This window comes from Chiloscyllium plagiosum, unplaced genomic scaffold, assembly GCF_037043375.1.
Source record: "Chiloscyllium plagiosum isolate Xiang-an unplaced genomic scaffold, Cpla_swu_hap1 HiC_scaffold_18, whole genome shotgun sequence".
NCBI classification, from domain to species: Eukaryota; Metazoa; Chordata; class Chondrichthyes; order Orectolobiformes; family Hemiscylliidae; genus Chiloscyllium; species Chiloscyllium plagiosum.
The window spans coordinates 2,272,318-2,290,225 of NW_028270156.1; the positions used below are offsets into that span (position 1 = coordinate 2,272,318).

The following is a 17,908-nucleotide window of genomic DNA, read 5'->3' on the forward strand; positions in this document are numbered from 1 at the left end:
CAAAAACAGAAATTGTTGGAAAAGTTCAGCAGGTCTGGCAGTATCTGCGGAGAGAAGTCAGAGTTAACATTTCCAGTCCGGTGACCCTTCCTCAGAATTGGTTCTGAAATGTTAACTCCAATTTCTTTTCACAGCTGCCAGACCTGCTGAATTTTTCCAACAATTCCTGTTGGATATAATTCCTGTTGGGTATAATTCCTGATGCTTTGCCTCCTTCCCTGCTTAAATAAGAATGTATGACATCAGCAGTTTTCTAATTGTCTGGGATTTTTCCAGGATTTAAGAATTCCTGGGAGATTACTACCAGTGCATCCACTATCGCCATAACTACTTCCTTTAATATATAAGGTGCATCCCGTCAGGTCCAGGGGACTTGTTGGTATTCAGCCCAATTAGTTTCCCTTGCACCTTTGTCTCCAGTGATAGTTATCATGTTTATTGCCTCCCCTCCTATAACCCCTTGTATTTGGGGGTGCTATCAGCATCTTATACTGGGAAGAGTGATGGAATTTATTTATTCAATGCCTCTGCTATTTCCTGGTTCTTCATTATTATTTCCTCGACCACATTTGTTAAGGTACTCAATCACTTGGCTTCTCTTTTCCTAATTATATATTTAAAGAAGCTCTTGCTATCTGCCTTGATATTACTTGCAAATTTATCCTCTCCCCTTTTTTTGCCTCATTATCTTTTGGTCATTTGTAAAGTTTTCCCAATCCTCTGGTTTACCACTAAAATTTGCCACATTGTTTTTTTTTACTTTTAATTTGATGCTGTCCTGAACTTTGTCAGTTAATCAGAGTTGGCTTAAACCCTTCCTGGGATCCTTCTTTCTCACCGGAAAGAGGCTTTGTTGTGAGCCATGAATTATTTTTATAAACATTGTTCCTGAACTGTTTTTGTTGTTAAACTCCTTTCCCAGTCCACTCCTGCCAGCTCTAAACTCATTCCTCTATAATTACATGTATTTCAGTGTAACATAGTAATTCCCGACTTCAGTTCCTCCCTCTCAAACAGAATGCTAAATTTTACCAAGATTTGGAGATGCTGGTGTTGGACTAGGGTGGACAAACTTAAACAAAAAAAATCACACAACACCAGGTTATAGTCCGACAGGTCTAATTGGAAGCACTAGCTTTCGGAGCGACGCTCCTTTATCAGGTGATTGTTTGAGGGACAACCACCTGATGAAGGAGCGTCGCTCCAAAAGCTAGTGCTTCCAATTAGACCTGTCGGACTATAACCTGGTGTTGTGTGATTTTTAAAATTTTACCATGTTATGGTGACTGTTATCGAGGCAAACTTTTATTCTGACATCATTTATTAAACCTGCCTCATTACACATCTGGTTAGAGACAAAAAAATCTGCAGATGCTGGAATCCAGAGTAAATAAGTAGGAGGCTGGAAGAGCCCAGCGAGGCAGGCCGCATCTTTACAAATCACAATATCCAAAATAGTCTGATTCCTGGTTGAAACCATAATATATTGTTCAAGAAAACTGCCCCAACTCTCTAATCTTCCCTTGTGGTTTCATCTTCCAGTCTGACCCCAAACTACATGAAGGTTAACGTCACCCAAAATCAATGTACAGCCATTGCTACATGCCCTCACTACCTGCTGATTTATTCTCTGTCTCACTGTGTAGCGGTTGTTAGGGAGCCTATACACCACTCCTACCAGTGTCTCCTTCATTTGTTTGTTCTCTTTCTTACCTCCACCCATTAGGGTCATACATCTTCCAATCCAAGGATATTTGAGGACTTAGTTCTTTGAAGAAGTGACCAAGCTGATAGATGAAGGAAGGGCTGTTGATGTCATATACATGGACTTTAGTCTGGCATTTGATAAGGTTCCCCATTGTACACTAATGGAGAAAGTGAAGTCACATGGTGTGCAGGGTGTTCTAGCTAGTTGGATAAAGAACTGGTTGAGCAAGAGGAGACAGAGAGTAGTAGTTGAAGGGAGTTTCTCGAAATGGAGAAAGGTGACCAGTGGTGTTCCACAGGGGTCAGTGTTGGGGCCACTGTTGTTTGTAATATACATAAATGATCTGGAAGAGGGCACTGTTGGTATGATCAGCAAGTTTGCAGATGACAAAGATTGGTGGAGTAGCAGAAAGCATAAGGGACTGTCAGGGAAGACAGGAGGATATAGATAGACTGGAGAGTTGGGCGAAAAAGTGGCAGATGGAGTTCAATCCAGGCAAATATGAGGTGATGCATTGTGGGAAGTCTAATTCTAGAGCGAATCATACTGTAAATGGAACAGCCTTGGGAAAAGTTGATGGGCAGAGAGATCTGGGAGTGCAGGTCCATTGTACCCTGAAGGTTGCTGCACAGGTGGATAGAGTGGTCAAGAAGGTATATAGCATGCTTGCCTTCATTGGACGGGGGTATTGAGTATAAGAGCTGGCAGGTCATTGGGTGACAGGTTTAGACAGTACATTTGGATTGGCTCAGGCTTGGAGGGCCGAAGGGCCTGTTCCTGGGCTGTAAATTTTCTTTGTTCTCTTTGTTCTTCTTTGTTCACATCCTTCCTATAGTGTGGGAACCAGAACTGCACACAGTAATCCAGCTGTAGCCTCACCAAAGTCATGCACAGCTTCAATATAATTGCCCTGTTTTTCTAACTGCTCTATTAACCTGTGGATTAGGGATCTATGGACTTACACTCCAAGGCCCCTCTGTTCCTCAGTGTTTCCCAATGTCCTGTCATTCATTGGATACCCCCATCATCTGGTTTTGTCTTCCAACATGCATCACCTCACATTTCAGGGTGAAATTCCATCAGCCACCGATCTGTCCATCTGACCAATCCACCCATATCCTCCAGCCAATCTTCAGCTCATTCACAAATTTACTTCCCATTTCCCACATATTCTCATCTCCATCATTGATAAACATGATAAACAACAAGGGACCCAACACTGATCCCTGTGGGACACCACTGTACACCGGGCTCCAGTCACACAAACGTGCCCCTCCCACACCTTCTGTCCCCAGTCACTAAGCCAATTATGGATCCACCTTGCCAAGTTGCCCTTGATCCTATGAGCTCTTGCCTTCTTTGCGAATGTCCCTGTCAAAGACCTTGCCGAAATCCATATAAACTACACCAGCTGCACTGCCCTCATCTACACACCTGGTCACCTCTCAAAATTCCATCAAATTTCTGCAACAAAATCACAATGACTATCCTGACCAAACCTCACCTCTTCAAGTGGAGATTAATCCCACGGCTCAGATTTGTCTCCAATAGTTTCCCTCCCACTGGTGAGAGACTCACTGGTCAGTAATTTTGTGGCTTCTCTCTTACTACCTTTCTTGTAAAGTGGATCTGTTATCTGCCCTGCAAGCCCTGGGGCTAGAGCGGAAAGAAACATTTGGATCAGGACTTCAGTGATTTCCTCCATCATCTCCCACAGCATTCTGGAATAAACTTCACCCAGACCTGTGAGGTGTCTCCTCTTGACGCCTGCCAAAACCTCCAATATCCCCTCCCTCCCAATGTCAATCTATCAAAGGGTCTCTCATTCCCTCTTGCTCAATTGTGTACCTACATCCGGTTCTCCGGAGTGAAGGAAGACATAATAATCATTTAACATCCTCCCAATATCTTCGCTTGGTCCCTACCCTTTCCCAAGGTTATCCTCCTCCCTGTACTTATAGAATGCCTTGGGATGCTCCCTAATCTTACCTGCCCTCTCTTTACCTGCGTAAAATTCCCTATTTCTCTTTCTACACTCTCCTGGTGCCTGTTATTTTGGTCCTCTGGACGTGTTACATGTCTCCTGTTTCTTTTATGTCCAGTCCTGAATATTCCTAAATATTCCTGAATAAACCTTCCCAAGTTTCTCAGTATCCAAAGCCAAGCACAGATCAGGAATAATGTCATTGGCTGTGAAGTGCCTCAAGACATCCTGAGGCGTAATCTCAGTGTCAGCTCGTCCTTTTGAAACTGTGAATGAAAACCAAACGCTTACCACAAAGTCAGGGTCCGTGTCCCAGTCATCGCCATCATCTGATGCTGTCACAGAAATAGTCCGACCAGCAGCAGCTTTCCACATCTGGAAAAGACATGAATAGCATTAGCAACCAATCAAAAGCCTGTTGCTCAGCGCAACACATTCCAATTGCAAAAGGCAACATGAATCCTACAAGATCTCCACATCAACTCAAGTGAAACACCTTACAGCTTTGACCAGGAGACTACAAACTGCTCTACACTGGGAGAGAAGACAGTACAAACATTCACAGGAGAGAAATAAACTCACATCTAAAGTAAATTGCCAGCAGTTAGTAGTACCACTCCTGAGTATTGTCTAATTTCACAAAGAGAGTCAAAGGAAAGCAGCAATGTAGGCAAGGGCAGCTGTTCGATCACAACCAGAAACAATGTGCTCAATGGTCAGAGAGAAACATTTGGAACCAACCTGAGTCTGAGTCTTTGACCAGGCTCCCATTAAAGTGCAGCACAAATTCAGAAGCAAAATACACTGGGAATCAGAAGCAAGCTGCAACTGTAATAATTATAGTCTCTATTATAGGACAGTCAGAGTCTACACAGAGGAAAGAGGATACTTCACCCTGTCCATTGACGGAGAAATATCTTTTTTACCTACTGGCCACTTTCAGCTCATTCTGATCGCTCTCACTTTCAGATCAGGGTCAAGGTCTCCAGAAAGACATGAATTTGAATCTCAGATGGTTGGTTAAGAATGCAAGATCTGAGCAAAGAAATGCCTCTAGATCCCACCCTTTAGTGATCACTCCAGTAATCTGTGCTCTCAATATGGGAGAACTAGAGGCATCCACAGGCCATTCGGCCCTTCTAGCCTGCTGTACCATTCAACATGGGTATGGCTGATCTTCCACCACAACTCCACTTACTTCTACTCCCTTCGCACCCAGAAATCTCTAGCTGGTCTGTCTGGATCATATTCAATGACTGAAGACCTACAGCTCTCTGGGGTAGAACATTCTAAAGATTCACAACTCTGACAAAGTCCATTTGTCCTCACTTCAGTCTTCAATGGAAACCTCTTTATTCTGAGACTGCCACCTTGTATTGCAGAGTTCCAGCCGTGGGAACATTTTCTCAACATTCACCTTTCAAATTTTTTCTGGACGTGTTTCAATGAGATCAATGCTGTTTCTTCGAAGCTCAAAGCAATCTAACCTTAGCCGATCCTTTTGTTTCATCTAGGGATCCATTCTTCAACAGGAATCAGTCTGGCAAATCTTCAGTGCACTCCCTAGAGGGCAAACAGCTCTTCCTTAGAGAAGGAGACAAAAGCTACACACAATACACCAGGTGTGGCCTCCCTGATGCCTTACTCAAGACCTCTTTACTGATACGCCACTCACTTTGTAACAACAGGCAGTATATTTTCTATTCATTAGGTGAGATATAGGCATCACTGGCTGGTGGAACAATTAATGCCCATTTCCTAACCCCCCCCTGGAGGTAGTGGTACTGAGCTGTCATGCTTGACGTGTCAGGATAGCAGTGCTATTAGGAAGGAATTCCAAGATTTTGAACCAGTAATGAAGTGGAAATACAGCTTTTCTTTCACATCGCTTGCTGTATCTGTAAATTAACTTATGACGATTCATGGATACTCAGATTTAGACCATGCAAAAAAAATGCTTATTTTATTTCTCTTACTAAAGTAGCAAACCTCTTACCTCACCCTCCACAACCTATTTGCGCTGTTTATTTTTTGTTCTAAACCTATGTCACCAAACTTGGATCGATTACACCCTGTCTCCTGAATTAAAATCGCTAAAATCAACTGTAAATGGCTGAGATCCGATTCCTGATCCATACAGCATCCTGCTGGTTACAACCTGGCAATGAAAAATTACCGACATACTCTGACTGTTTCTGTTCAAAAACCAACCTATCAATCCAAGCCAATAAACTAAACCTAAATGAGTCCCAATTTTGCAACAAGACATGTCTCATGGCATTTTTGAAAATCCAAATCCCTTTCCCTTCATCCCTTATAAAGGTTTTCTTCACAGATTTATTAAAAATGACTTCTGTTCATAAAGGATCACCAATAAGAGACAATCTAACCACTGCCCCTTGACATCCAGCGGTGTTACCACCACCGAATCCTCCACTATCAATGTTCTGGGGGTTACCACTGACCAGAAGCTGAACTGGATTTGCCACATAAATAGTGACTACAGGAGCAGGTCAGAGGCTGGGAATCCTGAGGTGACTAACTCCCCTCCTGCCTCCCCAAACCCTGCCCACCATCTACAAGGTACAAGTCAGGAGTGTGATGGAATACTGCCCACTTGCCCCTGGATGGGGGCAGCTCCAACAACACCCGAGAAGCTTGACACCATCCAGGACAAAGCAGCCTGTAGGATCGGCACTACAGCCGCAAACATCCACTTCCTTCACCACTGACACTGAGGAGCAGTAGTGTGTATCATCTACAAGGTGTACTGCAAAAATATACCAAAGGCCCTCAGACAGCACCTTCCAAACCCACGACCAGTTCCACCTGAAGGCCAAAGGGCAGTAGATACATGGGGACACCACCATCTGCACGATCCCCCTCCAAGCCACTCACCACCCTGACTTGGAAATATATCGCCGTTCCTACAGTGTCACTGAGCCAAAATCCTGGAATTCCCAGCCTAACGCATTGTGGGCCTACCCACAGCAATTCAGGAAGGCAACTCACCATCACCTTTTGGAAAGAATGTTTCTGCTTGTAGAAAATTCTAGAACTATGGGTCATAGAGTCATACAGTACGGAAGCAGACCCTTCAGTCTAACTCGTCCATACCGACCAGATATCCCAGTCCCTGTGGTGCAGGCTCAAAGGGCAGGATGGTCTACTCATGCACCTATTGTCTATTGACCTAGTCCCATTTGCCAGCACTTGACCCATATCCCTCTAAACCTTCCTATTCATATACCCATCCAGATGCCTTTTAAATGTTGTAATTGTACCAGCCTCCACCACTTCCTCTGGCAGCTCATTCCATACACGTACCACCCTCTGGGTGAAAAGTTGCCGCTTGGATTCCTTTTATATCTTTCCTCTGTGCCCTCTAGTTCTGGACTCCCCCACCCCAGGGAAAAGACCTTGTCTATTTATCCTATCCACATCCCTCATGATTTTATAAACTTCTGTAACATCACCCCTCAGCCTCTGATACTCCAGAGAAAACAGCTCCGGCTTATTAATAAAAGGGTCAGCCACTTCACACAAAGATGAAATATATTTTCTCTCAGAAAGTCAAGTATCTTTGGAATGCCCTTCCTCAAAAACAGAATCTTTAATTATTTTTTAACAGAATTGGATAGATTCCTAATCACCGAGGGGTGAAAGATTATCGGGGATAGGTAGAGAATTAAAAACTACGAGCCATTCGGGCCTGTGAGGCTGGTCCACCATTCAATCGATCATAGCCGACCATCCAACCCAGTACCTGTCCCTGCTTTCCCTTCCATTACCTTGTAATCTTTTTAGCCCCAAGTGCTATATCCAACTCTTTCTAGAATCATACAATGTTTTGACCTCAACTGCTTCCTGAGGCTGAGACACCACACCGCTCTCTGGGTGAAGATATTTCATCTCAGCCACGTCCTTAGTAACTTACACGGAATCTTCAAATTGTAGCCTCTGGTTCTGGACACTCCCATTGTCAGGAACACCCTTCCTGCATCCACCCTGTGATGCCCTTTTAGAATTTTATCGGTTGCTGACATCCCAGACCCCCATTCTCCTAAACTCCAGTGAGTTTCATCCTCACCAATTCAAACTCACCTCATCCGTCAGTCCCTGCCATCCCTTGGGAAACCTTCACTGCAATCCCTCTAGAGCAAGAACATCCTTCCCCAGGGAAGGAGACCAAACCTGCACAAATCTTTCCAGGTGCGCTACATAAATGTATAATTGTGCCCTGTACAATTGTAATAAGATATTCCTGCTCCTGTATTTGAATTCTCTCACTATAAAGTCAAGATTAGAGAGAGGTGCTGGAAAAGCACAGCAGGTCAGGCAGCATCCGATGGCATCAATGTGGACTTCACCAGTTTCCTCATTTCCCCTCCCCCCACCTTACCCCAGTTCCAACCTTCCAGCTCAGCACCGACCTCATGACCTGTCCCACCTGCCAATCTCCCTTCCCACCTATCCGTCCCACCCTCCTCTCCGACCTATCACCTTTACCCCCACCTCCATCCACCTATTGCACTGTCAGCTACCTTCCCCCCCAGCCCCAACCCCCTCCCATTTGTCTCTCCACCCCCGAGGGTCCCAGCCTCATTCCTGATGAAGGGCTTTTGCCCAAAACATCGGTTCTCCTGCTCCTCAGATGCTGCCTGACCTGCTGTGCTCTTGACTCTGATCTGCAGTACCCACTTCTACCCTCTCAGTATAAAGCCCAACATATTATTTACCTTCTTCCCTGCCTGCCACACGTGAATTCTTACTTTCAGTGACTGGTGTAGAAGGAGACCAGAGTCTCATTGTATGTTCCACTCTCACAATTTGATTAATACTCTGCCTTTCAGCTTTTACCACAAAGTGGATACCCTCACATGTATCCACATTATCCTGCATCTGCCATTCATTTCCCCACTCACTTAGCTTTCCCAAATCACACTGCAACGTCTCTGCATCCTGCTCACAGCTCACCCTCCCACCCAGCTTTGGGTAACCTGCAACCTTGGAGAGATTATATTTAGTTTCCTCATCTAAACAGTTATTATATATTGTGACTAGCTGGGGTCCTAGCCCTGGTTCTCTGTGGTACCAGATTCTGGTTAACAGACAGGAAACAATTTTCCAACCATCTTAGCAGAGTACGCCAATCCCATGTGCTTTAAATTTCTACACTCACATCTTGTGGGACTTTGTCGAAACCTTTCTGACAGTCCAAATACACCATATAGACCAGCACCACTGATCCATCCTACACGTTACACCCTTGAAGAATTCCAGAAGATTTGACAAATATGATTTCCTTTCTGTAAATCCATGCTGACTCTATCTGGTCCTGCCAATGTTTGACACATGCTCTGCTATTAATTTTTTTACATAATAATCTCTAGCATTTTCCCATTACCAATGTCAGACTTACATCCCCAATCTATTGTATCCAACAAACACCCTAGACTATCATAGTTTCCTCTATTTAGAATCAGCACTCAAGTCTCAGAATCAATGACATCACTTTCCATCTTAATGAGGAACTCAATCATATTATGTCACTCTTCCCCAAGGAGCTTCACACAGCTAGATGACCAATTATTTCCTTCTCATTACCCAGTGTAGGATGGCCCGTGCTGTAGTCGGTTCCTCAACTGATTGATCCAGCAAACCACCTTGTACACACACCAGGAATTCCTCCTGTATGGTATTATTACTGACTTGATTTGCCCAAATCCATATGCAAATTAAAGTCGCCCAGAATTAGAGATACTCCTTTATTGCATGCATCTCCAATTTCCTGTTGAATGCCATTCCCAGCATCACCCCAACAGTTTGAGTTTCTATATACAACCACCAGTTCATGTTTTTGTCCCTCTGTGTTTCTCAGCTGTACCCATATAGATTCGACACCGTAGTCACATTCCAGTAAAACTTCACTTAATAGAAAGTCACTTAATATCAATAATATGGCTTGTGGGAAAAGTGAGGTTGGGGCAGACCAGCTAAAAGTATCATTCACAATCGCTAAGAAATCACTCAAAAGTCTAATGCAAAGTATAGCACAGGCTGAATGAAGGTTGGAATCATATTTATTAATGAGACAAAAGTAAATTTAACACATTATATTGAAAAAATATTGTTAATGCAGGGACAGCGGGTCATCATAGTGCATAAGGTAGTCTCCCTCATTCCTGTTAAGTGAGCTATACCACATATTTTGTTCTTGTCTGTGATTTCCCTTTGCCCGATCCCTTCCATATATTCCCGTTCCCCTGCAGCTAATTGAACCCCCTGTAACCATTGTATTCCCATACCCATTACTCCTCCCCTGTGCAGCAGAGCAAACTGTGATTGGCAGTTGCTGCTTTCCCCAGAGAGGCCATTCCCCTTGATACTATCCAAAGTGATGGCTAGGTTTTCCAGGGGAATAGCCGCAGGAAACTCCTGCACTGCCTGGCTTTGCCTCGTCACTGCATGTTCTCCTGGGCACCTTTTTAATACAGGATACAGTCCTCACAAACTACAAACCACACAAAAATAAAAGCAAATAGCACACTTCTCCTCTGCACAGAATTCTTACTGTGCTTCAAATTCCCAGAAACACTCTCAGACTCTGGATAAGTCTCCCTCAGGATGTGCTGTCTCCCACCTGCTCACTTGAAGCTCGCTCATCTTATTGGAGTGAGGTTAACATGACATCAGCTATGATCTTATTGAATAGCCGAGCAGATTGGAAGGGCTGAGTGGTCTCCTCTCATTCCTTGTTTGTATGTTCTCAGGGGTGGCTAGGGATGGACTATAAATGCTGACCTGGCCAGCAAAGCCCACATCATGCAAATGAATCAAACATAAAAGCAAAATACTGCAGAAGCTGAAAATCTGAAATGAAGATAGAATCTTCTGGAACAAAGACAAAAATTGCTGGCAAAGCTCAGCAGGTCTGGCAGCATCTGTGGAGAGAAATCAGAGTTAACGTTTCAGGTCCAGTGACCCTTCCTCTGAACTCTTGGTAGCTAGGAAAATGCTGGTTGCTTTGCAGAGGAGAGGGTTGGGGGAAGGGAGTGAGGAGTAAATGATAGGTGGGGGGCAGATCCAAACGAGAGAGAATAGTTGGACAGACAAAGGGATGGATAATGGTCAGGCTGGGAGAATGAATGGCTAAGAAAAGGTAATGTGTAATAGCAGACCATATGATAATGAGGCCTGGTGAGCAGGGATTGGGGTAAGGGCATGGAGAGAAAGCACCTCAAGCCCTAACATTATTGAACTCGATATTGTGTCCAGAGGCTGTGGATGTTTGTGGACGTGGTGCCAATAAAGTGGGATGCGTTGTCCTGGATGGTGTCGAGCTTCTTGAGTGTTGTTGGAGCTGCCCCCATCCAGGCAAGTGGGGAGTATTCCATCACACTCCTGACTCCACGCCTTGTAGGTGGTGGACAGGCTTTAGGGAGTCAGGAGGTAAATGACTAGCCTCTGACCTGCTCTCGTAGCCACTGTGTTTATGTGGCGAGTCCAGTTGAGTTTCTGCTCAATGGTGACCCCTAGGATGTCGATAGTGGGGGGGATTCAGTGATGGCAACACCACTGAATGTCAAGGGTGTTGTTAGATTGTCTCTTGATGAAGATGGCCTTTGCCTGATATGTGCAATATTACTTCCCACTTGTCAGCACAAGCCTGGATAATGTCCAGGTTTTAGTGTGTTTGAACACAGACTGCTTCAGCACAAGGAGTTGTAAACGTGTTTGTGCAATCATGAGTGAACATTCCCACATCAGACTGGAAGACAGTTGGACAAGGGGATTTGTTGCTGATTTAATATCCCAAGCAACTAGCATTTAAGGGGTTTGCTTAATAGCAGAGGAATCTTGGAACTAGGCAGTTTAATTCATGCCAACAGATCAGATCAATGAACAGATGAGCTGACTTGATGGGCTGAAGGGTCTAATCCTGGTCCTACTGATGTTTCTATCCTGGACGGATACTTGGTCCCACATGAAATTACTTCTCGAAATCAGTAAGAAAATCATTAGTCCATTGGAGGGACAACCCAGATGAAGACAATAGTCAACAAAACTGTTTTCTCTGGAGCGTCAGAGGCTGAGGGGTGACCTTATGGGCATTTATAAAATCATGAGGGGCGTGGACAGAGTAAATAGACAAAATCTTTTCCCTGGGGTGGGGGAGTCCAGAAGTAGAGGGCATAAGTTGATGGTGAGAGGGAAACGATATAAACGCGACTAAGGGGCAACCTTTGCACAAGGAAGTTGCTACATGTGTGGAATGAGCTGCCAGAGGATGTGGTGGAGGCTGGTACAGCTGCAGCATTTAAGAGGCACTTGGATGGGTATATGATTAGGAAGGGTTTGGAGGGATATGGGCCGGGTGCTGGCAGGTGGGACAAGAGTAGTTTAGAATATTTAGTCAGCGTGGACAAGTTGGACCAAAGAACCTGCTTCCGTGCTGTACATCTCTATGACTCTAAAGGTCTTAAAAAGTTTCAAACGTAACAAAATAAAAAATCATATCAAATTTGAAATACTAACTGTTTCTCTATCCACAGATAGTGCCAGACTTGCTGAGTTCCTCCAGCATCGTGTGTTTGTTTTAGATTCCCATCATCCACAGTATCTCGCCTGTATCCAAATGCTGCATATGTTGCTTTTTTTAAATGACATCACAGCATTCCAAAATATTTGAAAACAGATGAGACCCTTTCAAAGGGCAGTCACATGGTGTGATGTAGGAAATGTTTCAGCCAATTAACAAATTTAATGACCAGGTCATCTCTGAGAGAGGGTGAGTGAGGGGTATGTGTTGATCAGGATGCTAGATGAACTCACGGTCCTTCTTTGATGTGTCAGTGTCATTTACATCCAAGCAGAGAGGGTCAGAGGTGGGGGGGGGGGGGTCTCAATTTCATGTTTTATTCTGAAGATTACCCCTCCGACAGTGCAGCGCTCCCTTGGCGCTGACCCTGGAGTATCAATCTCTCTGGGCAGTACTGAACCCAGGGCCATTTCATTGAGATCAAATGCAACTGACTCATTTCTCTTGGATCAGAAGTTCACATTAATTACCTAATTATTAACACAGATCCAAAATTCTAGTCACCTTCTTAATGTAATATTCCATCTCAGTGAGATAGCCCGAGGTTAAAGGGGAAGTTGACCATAAACACTTCTCTCAGCTCCTAGTAAAAGATTTTGATCAGCGTGGACAGTGGGTGCCCCTTAGTCGAAGTGTCAGTATCAAGGGATCATTGTTATAAAGCAAAAGGCAGGTTTAGAGGGACTTTAAGGAATTATTTTTTTCACCCAGAGGGTAGTGGGTTTCTGGAAAGCACTGGCTGTGAGAATGCACGACACAGGAAATCTTTAAAAAGTATTTAGATGAGCACTTGAAATGTCACAACATACAAGGCTGAGTGTAGCAAAGTGGGGTTGGTAAAGATTGAGTGTAGCGTTGGCTGTACTGAATGAATGGACCAAAAGGCCTCTTCTGAACTATATGATTAGACCCTGCTGACTGAAATCACAGCCAAAGATCAGTTTCCACCTTCTGTGGGTCATTTCAGTGACGGCAGTTAAACTAAATGTACGTCCTCTTTATTCACAGGGTCAAGGTAGTGCCATTTACTCTGTCCCGAACTGTGAACCGGATTTCTCCCAAATCCTCGATTAAACCTCCCTGCATCGTTCTCTTACCGATGTTAAACAGCAGTGAAATGGATTCACTTCCCTAAACAGTCCCTATTCACAAGACAGCATTCTACACACCCCACCCACAGCCAGGAAGGAACGATGGCAAACTCAGAATACTCCTCACTTTTAGTCACTGACCCCAGGGAACTGAGAATCTAGGCCAGCCCCTCTCGGAGGACAGGCTCAATACCAAACCTTCTCTGGTCTCTTGAGTGAGTGTAAAACACCTGAGGGTCCAGGGTGTCCAGGGGCTGGGGGTGAAGGGCAGATCCAAGATCAAGGAAATTCTTCTGGGGTTCTGCCCACTATTTTAGTTGACATCATCACTAACAGCAGATAATGTTAATTCATTGTGAAATCTTGCTATGTACAAACTAATTGGCAGTCAGTAAACATTTCTGAAAAGTGCCCACCGTTTGCGAAGGTGCTATATAAATGCACCTCAACTTCTGGCAACGTTTGCTACAGACATTGGATTTTATTCACCCAACTGCCATTCACAGCACAGAGACTGGGAGGGTCCGTTTTAATATCAAGTAATAATATACTCCCCGAGACACCTCAATGTATAAGCCCTCCAACCCTCCCCTGTCTCTGGTTCCTCACACAAAGAAACCCTGAGCTGGGAGCTCACAAAACGAAGAGGAAGACATTCATCGGAAGCCCAGCCCTGCCTTTCCATTCCCGGTTTTTAGGGAGAGCTGCCTGGGGTTTCTGCAGCTTCTAACATGTGGACATGGGGTTGGGATCGGGATTTCCCAGCAACAAGAGAAAAATCTCTGATTATTGATCTGACCTTGGCCCATGTCCACATCCACAGGGATATACCCCAGAGCAGCCCCCCCCCCCCCCCCCCTTCACTGGGATGGTTACTTTTCTAAAGGCTATTCTGTTCCAAAAAAAACATCCATAATCCCTGAAGATTTGAACTTTATAACAGATGAAGTTGAGCCTCGGGAAAGGCAGAGAGAGGGGGAGCTGCGCTTGGCTCAGTCTCTCTCTCTCTCTCCCCCCCGCAGCCGGAGCCAGATCCTGCCCCACCCCAGTCTGCCCTTCACCCCCAGCCCCGGGACAACCCAGCCCGACCCCAAGGGGGGGCAGGAGACAGGGGGGTGGGGAAAGAGAGAGAGAGAGAACAGGGGGAGCCCTTTCAGTAAAAAGGAAAGGAAGGGTCGGCGCTAGCCGCATTCAGACAAAGCAGCTAAAGAGACACTGAGGGGGGGGGGGGGGGGGGCAGGGGGAGAATCCCACCCCCCATCCTGAGGGGATCATACAAACACCCCCTTCCCCCCAGCCCCAGCCCACTCACAGGAAATCTGAAACCCCAGACAAGTTCAGTTTCTCAGGAATCTCCCATCAGCTCCTGACTCAAGGAATGCAGCGACTGGAGAGAAACAAGAGCTGCAGAGGGTAATGTCCCTGCCTCTGAGCCAGGAGCTCTGTGCAATCACTCACCTCGCGGGAATGGCTGTATTCCCCCTGCTCCTGTGAATTCTCTCTCTCTCTCTCTCCCTTTTTGCTGGGATCCTTTGCTCACAGTTTCCGTCTCTGATTCACACACACTTCCTGCTCTGATCACGTGTCTGGGATCAGCTGTTCCATCCCAGCCTTTTGTCAATATCCCTCAGGATCCAAACCCAGCCTCAAACCCCCTTGTTCCTGCCTCCCGCCGGGTCCAGCAACCCCTGTCCCACCTCCCCAGCGATCAACATGGAACAGGCAGGTTTTGCTCTTGACCTCTTCAAACGCAGTTTCAGAGTCTGTGTCCTATCCTCAGGGTCGGACTGTATCCTTTCATCAGGGTCTGTCTGTGTCCCTTCATCAGAGTCTGTCTGTGTCCTTTCATCAGGGTCTGCCTGTGTCCTTTCATCAGGGTCTGCCTGTGTCCTTTCATCAGAGTCTGACTGTATCCTTTCATCAGGGTCTGTCTGTGCCCTTTCATCAGAGTCTGACTGTGTCCTTTCATCAGGGTCTGTCTGTGTCCTTTCATCAGAGTCTGACTGTATCCTTTCATCAGGGTCTGTCTGTGCCCTTTCATCAGAGTCTGACTGTATCCTTTCATCAGGGTCTGTCTGTGCCCTTTCATCAGAGTCTGACTGTGTCCTTTCATCAGGGTCTGTCTGTGTCCCTTCATCAGAGTCTGCCTGTGTCCTTTCATCAGAGTCTGCCTGTATCCTTTCATCAGGGTCTGCCTGTGTCCTTTCATCAGAGTCTGACTGTGTCCTTTCATCAGAGTCTGCCTGTATCCTTTCATCAGGGTCTGCCTGTGTCCTTTCACCAGGGTCTGTCTGTGTCCCTTCATCAGAGTCTGACTGTGTCCTTTCATCAGAGTCTGCCTGTATCCTTTCATCAGGGTCTGCCTGTGTCCTTTCATCAGTGTCTGACTGTATCCTTTCATCAGGGTCTGTCTCTGTCCTTTCATCAGGGTCTGCCTGTATCGTTTCATCAGAGTCTACCTGTATCCTTTCATCAGGGTCTGCCTGTGTCCTTTCATCAGAGTCAGTCTGTGCCCTTTCATCAGGTTCTGACTGTATCCTTTCATCAGAGTCTGACTGTGTCGTTTAATAAAGGTCTGACTGTATCCTTTATTCAGGGTCTGACTGTATCCATTCATCAGGGTCTGACTGTGCCCTTTCAGCAGAGTAAGTCTGTGTGCTTTCATCAGGTTCTGACTGTATCCTTTCATCAGAGTCTGACTGTGTCGTTTCATCAAGGTCTGACTGTATCCTTTATTCAGGGTCTGACTGTATCCTTTCATCAGGGTCTGACTGTGCCCTTTCAGCAGAGTAAGTCTGTGTCCTTTCACCAGGGTCTGTCTGTGTCCCTTCATCAGAGTCTGACTGTGTCCTTTCATCTGGGTCTGCCTGTATCCTTTCATCAGGGTCTGCCTGTGCCCTTTCATCAGAGTCTGTCTGTGTCCTTTCATCAGGGTCTGACTGTATCCTTTCATCAGGGTCTGACTGTGCCCTTTCATGAGAGTTTGTCTGTGTCCTTTCATCAAGGTCTGAGTGTATCTTTTCATCAGGTTTGACTGTATCCTTTCATCAAGGTCTGTCTGTGTCCTTTCATCAGTGACTGACTGTATCCTTTCATCAGGGTCTGTCTCTGCCCATTCACCAGGGTCTGTCTGTGTCCTTTCATCAGAGTCTGCCTGTGTCCTTTCATCAGGGTCTGTCTGTATCCCTTCATCAGAGTCTGACTGTGCACTTTCACCAGGGTCTGTCTGTGTCCTTTCATCAGAGTCTGACTGTATCCTTTCATCAGGGACTGTCTGTATCCTCTCCTCAGGGTCGGACTGTGTCCTTTCATCAGGGTCTGCCTGTGTCCTTTCATCAGAGTCTGTCTGTGCCCTTTCACCGGGGTCTGTCTGTGACCTTTCATCAGCGTCTGCCTGTATCCTTTCATCAGGGTCTGACTGTGTCCTTTCATCAGAGTCTGACTGTGTCCTTTCATCAGAGCCTGTCTGTGTCCTTTCATCAGGATCTGCCTGTGTCCTTTCATCAGAGTCTGACTGTGTCCTTTTATCAAGGTCTGTCTGTGTCCTTTCATCAGAGTCTGCCTGTGTCCCTTTCATCAGGATCTGCCTGTATCCTTTCATCAGGGTCTGTCTGTGTCCTTTCACCAGGGTCTGCCTGTATCCTTTCATCTGAGTCTGACTGTGTCCTTTCATCAGGGTCTGACTGTGTCCTTTCATCAGGGTCTGTCTGTGTCCTTACACCAGGGTCTGACTGTATCCTTTTGTTAGGGTCTGTCTGTGTCATTTCATCAGAATCTGCCTGTGTCCCTTTCATCAGGGTCTGCCTGGATCCTTTCATCAGGGTCTGACTGTGTCCTTTCATCAGGGTCTGCCTGTGTCCTTTCACCAGGGTCTGCCTGTATCCTTTCATCTGAGTCTGACTGTGTCCTTTCATCAGGGTCTGCCTGTGTCCTTACACCAGGGTCTGACTGTATCCTTTTGTTAGGGTCTGACTGTGTCCTTTCATCAGGGTCAGACTGTGTCCTTTCATCAGGGTCTGTCTGGGTCATTTCATTAGAATCTGCCTGTGTCCCTTTCATCAGGGTCTGCCTGGATCCTTTCATCAGGGTCTGACTGTGTCCTTTCATCAGGGTCTGCCTGTGTCCTTTCACCAGGGTCTGCCTGTATTCTTTCATCTGAGTCTGACTGTGTCCTTTCATCAGGGTCTGTCTGTGTCCATACACCAGGGTCTGACTGTATCCTTTTGTTAGGGTCTGACTGTGTCCTTTCATCAGGGTCAGACTGTGTCCTTTCATCAGGGTCTGACTGTGTCCTTTCATCTGGGTCTGTCTGTGTCCTTTCATCAGGGTCTGCCTATGTCCTTTCACCAGGGTCTGCCTGTATCCTTTCATCTGAGTCTGACTGTGTCCTTTCATCAGGGTCTGTCTGTGTCCATACACCAGGGTCTGACTGTATCTTTTCGTCAGAGTCTGACTATGTCCTTTCATCAAGGTCTGACTGTGTCCTTTCATCAGGGTCTGACTGTATCCTTTCATCTGGGTCT

The 17,908-nt window shown here is 45.8% G+C and overlaps 1 protein-coding gene across 1 annotated transcript in view; it reads right to left on the reverse strand.

Annotated features, from left to right (window-relative positions):
- LOC122540750 (src substrate cortactin-like) overlaps positions 1-14,958 on the reverse strand; it is an 88,641-nt gene extending 73,683 nt beyond the window's left edge. The window contains exons 1-2 of the mRNA XM_087996242.1: positions 14,844-14,958; positions 3,984-4,067 (exon numbers count right to left, since the gene is read on the reverse strand). Coding sequence (XP_087852368.1) covers positions 3,984-4,067 — 84 coding nt within the window. The 5' untranslated portion in view covers positions 14,844-14,958. The remainder of the gene's footprint in view (positions 1-3,983; positions 4,068-14,843) is intronic.
- Positions 14,959-17,908: the final 2,950 nt, after the last annotated feature.